General features: G+C 58.3%; 1 protein-coding gene across 1 annotated transcript in view; it reads right to left on the bottom strand.

Annotated features, from left to right (window-relative positions):
* Window positions 1–1863: 1863 nt before the first annotated feature.
* Window positions 1864–11669, bottom strand: part of CHD5 (chromodomain helicase DNA binding protein 5) — a 55208-nt gene continuing 45402 nt past the window's right edge. Inside the window, exons 32-42 of the mRNA XM_036256920.1 lie at window positions 10850–10929; window positions 10522–10654; window positions 6950–7039; window positions 6283–6420; window positions 5934–6042; window positions 4361–4493; window positions 3788–3983; window positions 2954–3117; window positions 2730–2844; window positions 2579–2632; window positions 1864–1906 (exon numbers count right to left, since the gene is read on the bottom strand). Of these exons, the coding sequence (XP_036112813.1) occupies window positions 2625–2632; window positions 2730–2844; window positions 2954–3117; window positions 3788–3983; window positions 4361–4493; window positions 5934–6042; window positions 6283–6420; window positions 6950–7039; window positions 10522–10654; window positions 10850–10929 (1166 nt within the window). The 3' untranslated portion in view covers window positions 1864–1906; window positions 2579–2624. The remainder of the gene's footprint in view (window positions 1907–2578; window positions 2633–2729; window positions 2845–2953; window positions 3118–3787; window positions 3984–4360; window positions 4494–5933; window positions 6043–6282; window positions 6421–6949; window positions 7040–10521; window positions 10655–10849; window positions 10930–11669) is intronic.

Below are 11669 nucleotides of genomic sequence, written 5' to 3'. Positions count from 1 at the left end.
GGGACAGGGAGGCTGCCTGGGGAGGGAGGCTGGGAGGGCGGGACCGCAGGCCCCTCCCCCGCTGCCATGTGCCTCCCAGCCTGACCCTCGGGACCGTCCACTGTGACCAGGGAACTGGCAGTGTTCCTGGTGAGGCCGACCACAGGAAGGGGAACATCTCAGGGCCCGGGGACAGGGGCTCCTGGCAGTCACCTGGCCTGTGGCCTGAGCCAGGAGCCCTTGCAGGGAGGCACTGACCAGGGACACTCGTGCAGGGGAGCCGCCGGGTGGAGTGCCTCAGCATTTCTGGGCGGCGGGGCCAGCGCTGCTGCATGTTCCTAGAAACCCAGGCCACCTCCGGGACCCTCCCGGCCCACCCTCCCGGTCCACCCTCCCGCAGCGCCGGCCGGTCTGCCTGGAGACGTCGATCAGGATGGAGTATGGGGTCACTTAAGATGAAAGGGGCCTTGGGGGTCCCGCCCTCCAGGGTTCAGAGAGAGCCATTTACAGATGGGGACTTCTGGGGCTCCGTGAGGGCCGGCCAATCATCCGCTGTCCCCAAGGTGAGCCACCAAATCCTGGCCCCAGTCCTGGCCCAGGGAGCTGAGCCAAAGTCCCTCTGGGCACCTTCACCCCCAAGCCCAGCTTGTCTGTCACTCAAACAGGATTCTTACCCAGGGCATCTCCCCAGGAATAAGGCTCGGACATCCCTTCCAGGCTGAGCATCAGACACAGAGCGGCCCCGGCTTGGCCCACCAGCAGCCCCCACCTGGGGACCGTTACAGGTGCCACCGGCTGGGCGGAGGAGGGCCAGGCCCTGTGTTCCTGCGGGACACAGGCAGGGAGCCTGGGATGTCCGGCAGGGAGCCGGAGCGGCCGTCAGCCCCCTGCCTCCAAGCAGAGCTCTCCCGGGCCATCTGAGACACGCCCAGGGCATCCATGGCTCTGCCCCGGGTGACAAGTGCCTGGATGGAGGCCTCTCCAGACAGAAACAGGGATGAGTCCATGCTCCAGGGGTAGCCTGGTTTCTCCATTTCTGCAGATCATGCGACTGCGAGTACCCAGAGGTGGTGTGACGGCCTCCCCGGGCACAGGGCAGGACCAAGCACTGCTGTGACCTCTGCTAAAACGCCACCAACCACCTGCCCATGACCACGCCTGGCACACGGCCAAGGTGGAGGCTCCACAGCCGCACAGGCCCCCCCCACATCCAGGAGGCACACACCGGGCCCGCCCTGGAGGGCAGCGGCCACAGGCCCTTCGCAGACGCTGACAGAGCCCAGGGACAGACACCTACTGACGGCCCCACCCCCAAGGAGACCACGCAGAGCTGGTGGTCGCCAGCCCTGGCAGGGAGGGGGTAGAATAAAAGCCCCAACCTGGGCTCAGCCAGGTCTCTACCATCGGGCCGGGCAGCTGCCCCAGCCCTGACCCGCCTGGCACTGGGCGGCCCCACGTGGGCAGGGGCAGAGCAGAGGACAGTCGGGCAGTGCAGACGGGACGGGGGCGGAGGCACACAGAGCTCCAGGCAGATGCTGTGGGCAGAGTCCAGGACAACAGCAGGGCTTCCAGGACCTTCTGTGGGGCGGGAGCCGCTGCCAGACAGACGTGTGCTGGTCGGACTGCTCCGTATGCCACTCAACTTTTATCAAGACAAACGGTTCAAGTCTTCAATAGGAAAGTGCAAAAGGTGTACAAATAAATGAAATCTCCTCTAAGAAGTCGTCTGGCAAGGCGGCCCGGCGCGTCTCTGTGGTGTGGCTCGACGCGGTGTGGAACACGTGGGTTGTGATGACGTGGAAGTCCTGGGCCCCGCCCACGTGATGGTATCCCTCGTCCCCTTTCCGTCCCGCGGTGGCAACGGCTCCTACAAAGGCGGTAGCTCTTCTCTCCCGTGGGGGCCAGGCAGGTGGCCCAGCGGGCGTGGCTGCAAGAGGCAGAGCCCGGGGACAGGTGGGTGGTCAGGTCTCCATTTCAGAGAGCACCCCACACCTGTCCCTCCCCACCACTGCCTGTCACAGGCAGCTGCACTCAGAGGGGCGCCCTAGCCAAGACCTCCCAGAGCGCCAGGGCGCGCCCGGAACCAGCAGCCCACTGGGGCAGCCGGTCTGGAAAGCCCTCCCCTGCGCACCTCCACCTCAAGCTGAGTTCTTACAGGACAGACAGGGCTTGGGGGGCAGGGTGAACTGGAATAAGCTGCCTCTGCTGGCCCCACCCCAACCCTGAGCCACCCTCCTGGTCCTGGGCGGGGAGTGGAGCACCCACTACTCAGCAGGGCAGCGGAGACAGGAGAGGAGGGTTCCGGGCAGGGGCGATGGTCCCTGATCAAGGCCATGGACACGCGTGTACACACAGGAGCACCTTTGTGTCCTGCCTTCCCCGGCTCCCAGGAAGCTTCTGGAAGCCTGGGTGGACACACCGGCCGCGACACAGTCCCCAGGGCAGAGGAGGCTGGGGTGGGGGCTCTGGCTCGTGGGCAGTGAGGACCCCACGCTCAGGGGCATGAATCGAGCATGGACCAGGGTTGACTCTGGCCGGGCCTGACCCGCCGAGCTGGGGAGGGGACGAGGGACACTGGGGCATCCAGGAGCATCCTTACCTCAGCTGGGAACGAGCTTTGCAAGAGAGGGAATTCGCGGGGACGGCTAGATATCTGACAGAGAGAGAGAACCAAGGCTTGCCCGGGGCGTGGTGGGCAGGGCCCCGCGGGCGCCCCTGTGCATGCTGCCCGGGAGCAGACGGGCACCTACCAGTCACATAGGGGCCCAGGGGCATCTGGTTGTAGTTGACAATCCCTCCCGGTCCAGGGCCCCGGAAGTTGGGCCCAAAGTTGTTGTTGTACATCTGGGAGGAGCCGAAAGCACCCTGGAGGCAAGGACTCGGGTTTAAAGATCACAGTCCCGCACCGCGGACCCGAGCCCCAAGCCAAGGTGCTCAGGACCTGCGTGAGGGGGACTCGGGCCCGGGCGCTGACCTGCTGGATGGCGGGGTCGCCGGCTCGGTTGGTCAGGCGGCTCAGGATGCTGCGTTCCGACATCTGGAGGCGGGCGGCCACCGGGGGGATGCGGGACAGCATGGAGGGCAGGCGGGTCACGTCCGCCTTCATGTCACTCAGCAGCTCCTCCAGCTGGTTCAAGACTGGGGGACAGAGGCGGGGAGGGAAGGGCTGATGCAGATGCCCAGGCCGCTGCTTCGTTACCAGGGTGTGTCGCTGCACCCCCGGGCCGCGGGCACCAGGGGGCGCTCCTCACAGGGCCCGCAAAGCAGGGACATTCCACCAGGGAGAGGACCCGGGTTCCCCAAAGAGCGTCTCCCCGGGGACCTCGGCTATAGAGAGGAGGGTAGAAACTTCCCTCCAGCCCTCAGCCAGGCTCCCGGCTCCCGGGGAGGCCCGCAGCCCCACCCAAGCGGGGGACAGGGAGGCCCACGGCAGAGCGGCCTCAGGGAGCATCTGCCAGACGGGGGGCCAGCGAGCCCAGGGGGTCCCGTCCGCCCACCAGCTGCAGCTTCCTGGAGACACGGGCAGTGAGGGTCAAAGGTCTGAATCGGGGAACTCTCGGGCAGTGACTTCACCTCCCTGAGTTTCAATGCCTGGTCTTTAACGTGGGCATAAACCTCCCCACTCGCGGACGCACGAGGGTTACAGAGAGAACGTATTAAAAGCATGTCGTCAGGGCTCGAGGGGCTGGATGCTGGGCCGTCTGGGCCCCGTTCTGTCCCCAGCCCCATGCCCCCATCACGCCCTCATCCATGGCCGCCCTCCCCTGGGCGGGGGCAGGCGGGCAGCCTCGGGGAGCAGGCTCCTCACCCTTGTGCAGGACGGCGTTGGCAGGCTTGTTCCCGGCCAGGGACTCCTTGGACAGGTGCTGGTGGCTCTCGGCAAGGCACTCCACCTCGGCCAGGCGCGCGTTGAGGGCCATGGCGGGATGGTTGGGGTCCTGGGTCATGTTGAGGTACGCGGCCCTCCGCAGCTGCTCCTCGATGACCAGTGCCTGCTCCAGCAGCTGGGGGCGGGAGGCAGGGGCGACTGAGCGGTGTCCCTTCGCCACCAGCGCCGCCCCCAGCACCGCCCCAGGCCGAGGCTCTGGGCAGAAAGGAGGGAGGAAGGACACAGTCCCACCCAGCAGCCCATCCTCATCTGATCTTGGGCACCCCTTAGAGTCCTCACCAAGTTGGGTCCTCTGCACCCATCACCCAGGACCGGGACACTCGCCCAGAGGGGCCTGACCCAGGGCAAGGACCCAGCACCGTCAGCTGATGGACTAAATGACGCCCCTTTGCAGACAGCCTGGCCCACGACCAGATAGAAGGGGAGGGGTCGCCGCTCACTGACTCCTCAGCCTGCCCCCCTCACTGCGCCCCTCCGCCCTCGGCCTCTGACCTTGAACCTGCGGGCCAGGAACTTGTTCTTCATCTCCAGGTAGTTGCCCTTGTGTATCTCAGACTTGAAGGGCTCGTTGAGGATCATGTATCTCGGGTCGTTCTGGATGTCCTGCCAGCGGGCGTAGCCGTGCCTGGGTGGCGCCGTTAAGGACAAACCTGGCCAGGGGCGCAGGGTCCCGACTGTGTTCTCAGGGATCGTGGACCTTGGCTGCAGACTGAGCGTGTCGATGACGGGATATGACATCAGCAGGTGCCGAGGCAGGGCGGCCTGCGGAACGTCCCGGGCCGAGCAGGGCCAAGCGGAGTTCGACCCTCGGCACCTGTGGCTGACCTCATCTGGAAATAGGGTCTCTGCAGGTGTGTCTACTGAGTTAGAGGGAGCACTGACCCCGAGACCTGAGTCCTCCTAAGAGGAAATTTGGACAAATACACACAGATACCAGGGAAGATTGGGGGGATGTAGCTGCAAACCAAGGGGTGCCAGGGATTGATGGCTGCCACCAGGGCTGGCGAGAAGCAAGGAAGGAGCCTCCCCTGAAGTCTCCTGAGGGAGCAGGGGACAGGAATGTTATCGTGCCCGGGGTCCCACAGATATGAGAGGCAGAGTCAGGATTTGAACCCAGGCAGCCTGACTCCAACACGTTAGCCTCCTTGACAGGGATCAGTAAACTGTGGCCCACAGCTTGGTTTTGTAAATAAAGTTTTATCGGAACACGGCCACGCTCACTGGTTTGCTCACGTGCGTGGCTCCTTTGGCTGCCACGGCAGAGTAGAGTGGTCACTCTGCAAAGCCTGCGACATTCACGCTCTGGCTCCTGGCAGGGACAGTCAGCCAACTCCTGTCCACCACACACCACCTCTCCTCACCACAGCCCCCACCCCAGCTGTCACGAAGGCCCCTTTGCTGTGTGGCCCTCCCCTTGCCCCTGGGAGCTCTGTGCTCAAATATCACCTTCTCTAACCACCCCAGTGGAAATGCAACCCCCACCCCAAAGCCCCCTTCGCCCCTTCCTGCTCTGCCGGGTTCCGTTGGGCCCACACTTGGCTAAGGCATCGTGCTCACCATCTCCCCTCGTGGGACATGGGGTCCAGGCAGACAGGGCCTGGGGGCCGTTCTGGTCACAACTGCACCCCCCACGCCTCGCACACAGTAGGCGAGCGACAGAGACAGAATCGAGGGTGGAAGCAGCTTCGAGGTGTCACTACTGGGAGGAGGTGAGGTCTGCGCCAGGTAGGCGTTAGGGGCACTTGCTGTGGAGTCAGGTGGGTGGGTCGCGACTTATTAGCTGTGTGTCTCTGGGCAAAGGCCCTGGCCTCTGCTTCCTCCTCTGACAACGGGGACCGTGTAGCGCCGTGTGGAAAGCTGCTGGGAGGGTGCGTGAGCACTGAGGGGAGGGGGAGCTGCTGCCGTGGGCTCCATCACCATCGTCATCGTCATCAGCACCAGGAAGGGGCCTCGGACCTGGTCAGGAGCACTGCTCTGACTCCTCACCCCGCACACCTCACGTCCCTCCCCGAGGTGCTCAGGGAAACAGGCCAGCGTCCTGCCTGGCCTGGCTTGGAAAAGATACGTCACGATGCCTGCCAGCAGCCAGTAGTCGTGGCGCCGGTGCCAGATGTCGTAGATTTTCCCCGAGGACACAGCAGCGCGTTCTTCATTCTGCCACAGTGTGTGCAGCTCTAGGAAGCCAGCCAAGGAAAACAGAATGAGGTACCCCCAGTCCCTCAGAGCCTAGGAAAGCCTCTCCTCACTGCCTTCCATCCTCCCACCCCTACAGGGGCAGTGTTACTAGAAAAGGCGCCTATCAACCATTCACACTGTAGTATAAAATAGCCATCTGCCCAGGTTCCCAGGACCCACAGTCAGGAAGGCGATGATACCAAGCAGCACAGCTCTCTGCCCACCACCCCACCCCCTACCTGTGAAGCCCCCATCTGCAATGTTGAACATGAATTTGAACTTCCCATTCTTGTCTTCCTTCTTCCCCTCTTCGTCTTCCTCTCTGTCACCATTTTGCTGTGTTTCAATGGGTTCCTTCTCTTCAACTTTGGTGTCCTCTGTGGGAGGACAGACCACATTCACTTATCCATCCACAAGGCACTGCCCAGGGGCCTCTCTCTGCCAAGAACTGGGACCCAAAGCCAGTGGGAAACATGCCCCACCCCCCAGGCTCTCCGCAGACAGGGATTGTAAATGTTCAAGCAGGCAGGGCTGGCTGCCAGCCCCGGTGCCCCTTCCCCACCAAGTCAGGACCACCTGGGAACACGGGGAGGGCCCTGTGAACATGCAGCTCATGTCCAAGAAAGACAGCACCAGCTTAGGGGTGCGATCAGAGGACAACTGTTCTGGAACATTCCGGCACCGAGAGGTACACAAGGCTTCCGGCTAAGACCCGAATGTTCAGGCCAAGCTCTGTGGTCAGCTCTCCTTCCTCCTGCAGGGCTGGCAGGTCCAGGTCCCCACCCCCAGCTCCATCCAGTGCCCAGAACCCAGGGGACAGCACCCAGGAGGCCGCAGAAGCCCCAACAGTGTCCAGACAGTGCCTTGAAGAGACCACAGGACAGAGCGCACGCAAGAGCCCCAAACCTGGTCTGTAATCGCTGCTGTCCCCTCTGCTGTGAATCAAGCTTAGCTCCAGCTTGTCCAGAATTTTCTCCTTCTCGGGAAGCACTTCTTCTGCAAGACAAAGGGTGTTCATAGGATGGGGAGGAGTCCGGGGAGGACAGGAGGACTCTGGGATGGGGGCTTTCCAACCCCGCTTTAGCTGTGCAAGGACCCCAAGCCATCGCTTCCTTGGGAGTGGCAGGTGCCATCAGGGAGAACTCTGGGAGGCAGGGGCGGGCGGGCATGGACCGCACCCACCCCCATCGCCTACCTCTTCCCTCGCCCCCCATTCCAGCAGCACCCCTCCCCGCAAACTCCTCCAGGCACAGTCTCAAAATCCTCCCCCCCAATGACAACCAAAGTTCTGGCAAAAGTCAGAAAACAATGATCCAGCCGCCAGAGCGAGAAACAGGAAGAGAACCCACAGGGAAAGACGAGACCGAAGGAAGGGGGAACTGGAACAAGCCAGATGAACCTTCTAGACATAACAGACAGCTACAAAGTAACACTGAACACCCCCCCTGCAGATTTCTAAGACACCCAGGCCCGGAGGACAAGCCTCACCCAGTCCTCAGGACTGCGGACGCTCTGGATTCGGTCCTGTGAGCGGGTCACACCATGGGACACGGATGACCTTGAGAGAGGGAGGTCATCCAGGTGGCCCTGACCTCATCACACCAGCCTTTTAAAATCAGAGTTTTCTCTGACTGGTCACAGAAAAGGACGTCAGAGCCCTGGCCAGTGTGGGTCAGGGGTTAGAGCGTTGGCCCGCGCACGGAAGGGTCACAAGTGCACTTCCTGTTCAAGGGAATGTACCTGGGTTGCAGGTTCGATCCCTGGCCCTGGTCAGGGCACGTGTGGGAGACAACCAACGGTCCCTTCTCACATCGATGTTTCCTTCTCTCTCTCTCTCTCTCTCCCTCCCTCCCATCCTCCCTCCCTCCCTCCTTCCTTTCCACTCTGTCTAAAAACCAATGGAAAAAAACATATCCTCAGGTGAGGATTAACAAAAAAACAAAAAGAGATACACTTCCATTTATTGCTGATTGCCTGTCTCCCCTCTAAAACACAAATTCCATGCGAAGGCTTTGCTCTTTGAGCTAATTGTGTGACCCCCGTCCCTAGGGCAGCACCCCACACACAGCCTTCCATATAAAGGGTGGGCAAGGTAGGCGTACAGTTGTTCGAATGGGTAGACACACGGGTCATGATGATTACAATAGCTTTATAAACTCTGTACCTCGCGTACTCAACACCTGTAAGCCTACTTTTGCCCACCTCTGTACACGTGTTGGATGAATGAATGAAACAATAAGCCATAGGAATGCCAGGGAGGAAATTAACATAATGGGAGCGAAGATAATATTCAGAGAGAGACTGGCTGGAAATGTGCCTATAATCAATGAAGGACATAACATTTAGCTTTCAGAATCACACTTATCGAAAGCAAGATACATAGAGATGTCATTGTAGTGAAAGTGCACATCACCAAAGACAAACGGAACATCTTAAAGTGGTCTTGCGATGTGAGAAAAGATGCAGATTTCCTATCAAAGCAGTAATTACCCAAAGAGCAGTCTTTCTGAGACGCACAACGGAAGCCGGAATACAAAGGGAACAACACTTTTAAAGTGGTGAGGGAAAACCCTACCCCACCTTGAATTTCGCTGACCATCATTCAAAAGTAAAAGAGAGGGGGAAACACACTGAGAGAAAATTTGCCATTCGCAGAAATTTGCTGAAAGTGCTATTAAAGAGTCCACTTTGGGAAGAAGGACATCAAACGAAGCAACAAGGAACAACTAAGCAAACACGACAGGGCTAAGAATGTGGGAAGCTCGAAACCAGGATTAAAGGTTTGGAAATAAGCATACTAACAGATCTGGGGAATTACAACAAGTTAAAACTAAAACACTGGCAAGAGTACCTGGCCAATGGAAAGAGAGTGCGTTAGAGCTAAAGGTGTCTACAGTCCTAATAGTATAGAAAAATCAGAAGTACAGAGTAGCATTGACTACAAACTTGCCAAAGGAACTGAAGGGGGACAGGTAACTATAAAGAAAAATTGATCGCCCTGGCCAGTTTGGCTCCGTGGTTAGAGCGTCGGCCCATGTACCATAGAGTGGAGAGCTCGATCCCGGTGAAGAGCGTGTACCTGGACTGTGCTTCAGTCCCCAGCCCTGGTTGGGGTTGTGTGGGAGGCAGCCAATTGATTTGTCTCTCTCACATCGATGTTTCCCTCTCTCTCTCCCTCCCTCCCTTCCACCCTATCTGAAAATAAATGGAAAAATATCCTCAGGTGAAGATTAAAAAAAAAAAAAAAACAGAAAAGAAAGAAAAATTGATCCATCCAAGAGATGGCAGAGAAGAAGAAATAAAGGAGAAAGGGGCAAGAGTAATATAAAGCACAAAATAACAGAAATTCATCCAAATATTTAGCTATTACAATAAATGTAAAGAAATTAAACTTGCCAGCTAAAAGGTAGAGATTCCATGGTGAGATTTAAAATAACAAATCCTGCCCTGGCCAGTTTGGCTCAGCGGGTAGAGCGCTGGCCTGTGGACCAATGAGTCCAGGTTTGATTCCGGCCAAGGGCATGTGCCTCAGTTGCGGTTCGTCCCCGGCCCTGGTCAGGTTGTGTGAGAGGCAGCCCGTCAATGTGGCTCTATCACATCAATGTTTCTCTCTGTCTCTCTCTCTCTCTCCCCCTCCCCTCTACTCTATCTAATAATAAGTAGAAAAATATCATCAGGTGAGGAGTAAAAAAAAAAAAGGAAAATAAATCCTGATATACACTGTTTATAAGAGACATACCTAAAACATTATTTAAAGTAAAGGAATAGAAGAAAATACTTGCAAATTATATCTCTGATAAGGTACATGTATATATAAAGAACTCTTATAAGTCAATAATAAAGACAAACAGTCCAATTTTAAAATGGGCAAATGATCTGAAATGCATTTTCCCAACAAAGATATTCAAAGGCCAATAAGCACGTGAAAAGATACTCAACAATGTTATGCATACGGGAAATACAAACCAAAACCACATCCGGCTGGCGTGGCTCAGTGGTTGAGCGTCCACCCACACACCAAGAGGTTGCCGGTTCGAGTCCCAGTCAGGGTACATGCCCGGGTTGTGGGCCCGATCCCCAGTAGGGGGCGTGCAGGAGGCAGCCAATTGATGTTCTCTCTCATCAATGTTTCTCTCTCTCTCTCCCTCTCCCTTCCTCTCTCTCTAAAAACCAATAAAGAAAAATAAAATTTTAAAAAAAAGAAACAAACAATAGCATACACCCTTGTGTTTTTAGACCGCAAGGCAAGATGAGTTTGAAATCACAAACAAAAAGGAAGCATGTGAACCCCCAAACCCTGAAGAGCGAAAGACCAGAGTCCAGCCCTCCCCTGGGGTCCAAGGCCCTAGGACGGAGCAAGCACAGTCCGCCTTAAGCCAGGGGCAGCTGGCATGAGGCGCAGCCCGGCACCCTTCTCTAACCTGGGGCGGACGAGGCCAGAGCCTGCGCCGGGGTGGGGGGCTGAGGGAAGCCGGCACCTTTCGGGAGCTGCTCCGGGGAGGGCTGGGCCTTCTCCGCCTCCTCCAGCCGCTCATCTCGGGCCCTCTCCTTGCCGTCTGAGCTGTCATGTTTGTCCTCGCCCTCCGCTCTGTCCAGGGCAGCTGGCAGGGCCTAGAAAGGACAGGCTAGGGCTTCAACAGGAGTGGAGGGCAAGGAACGGGCACTGAGCGCGTACCCACCCTCCGGGCTCCCAACCTGCCCCTCTTAACCCAGAGGCCCAAACTTGGGCAAGGCCTGAGAAGGCCCCCAGACCCACCTCCCTCCCCTCACATCTACCAGGGGCCCAGGCACCAGCATCGCCCATACCTGGATTTCTGGAGGCTTCTTTGGCTTCTGCACCCCCAGCTCTTTCTCATCCATGTAGCCCAGTGGGGTTTCCATTTTGTCTGAAAGATCAAGGGAGGAGGTGAGGGATGCAGGTCCGGGCGGGGGCAGGGATGCCACAGAGCACAGCCAGGGTCTGGCCGTTAGGAGGCTCCACCTGGACCAGGTACCCCCAGGAGAAGGGCGGGACCCCAGGTGAGCCAGAGTGCTCACGGGGTAAGTGGTGTGCTAATGTCCACAGGGCCAGGAAGCAGACCCAGGGGTGTCTACCTCCGGGTCACGTGGGGAGACACCTCAGGTCTGCCCCAGGCCTGAGAGGTCCCAGTGAGAGAAGACATTTTGCCCAAAAAATACACGGATCACCAAAAAGACACTCGGAGAGAAATACTGTAACCCGATTAGAGATGGGCAAGGGATCTGAAAAGACCTTTCTCCAGAGGAGTTGTACAAAGGGCCCTAAGCACCTAAGAGGCTCACTGTCGTCACCCCCAGGGGAATGCAAATCCAAGCCACAGTGAGAACGAAGTCCCACCCCCCAGGATGGCACAAGAGAAAAGTCAGATAACACTGGTGAGGACATGGGGAAACACCGCTGGCGAGGCAGCAGAATGGAGGTCACCATGAACAGTGTGGCGGTTCCTCAAAGCGTTAGACCCTGTGACCCGGAGATCCCTGTCTTAGCTGTGTACCCGAGAGACATGAACACACACACCCACATAAAAACTGGAGCACAAATGTTCACAGTAACACTGTTCACGAGAGCCAGAGAGAAGAAACAGCCCCAGATGCACCCGCTGATGAA

This window comes from Molossus molossus, unplaced genomic scaffold (genome assembly GCF_014108415.1).
Source record: "Molossus molossus isolate mMolMol1 unplaced genomic scaffold, mMolMol1.p scaffold_m16_p_12, whole genome shotgun sequence".
Classification (NCBI taxonomy): domain Eukaryota; kingdom Metazoa; phylum Chordata; class Mammalia; order Chiroptera; family Molossidae; genus Molossus; species Molossus molossus.
Note: the sequence above shows the minus strand (reverse complement) of the source record. Positions and strands in the feature narration are given on the sequence as shown.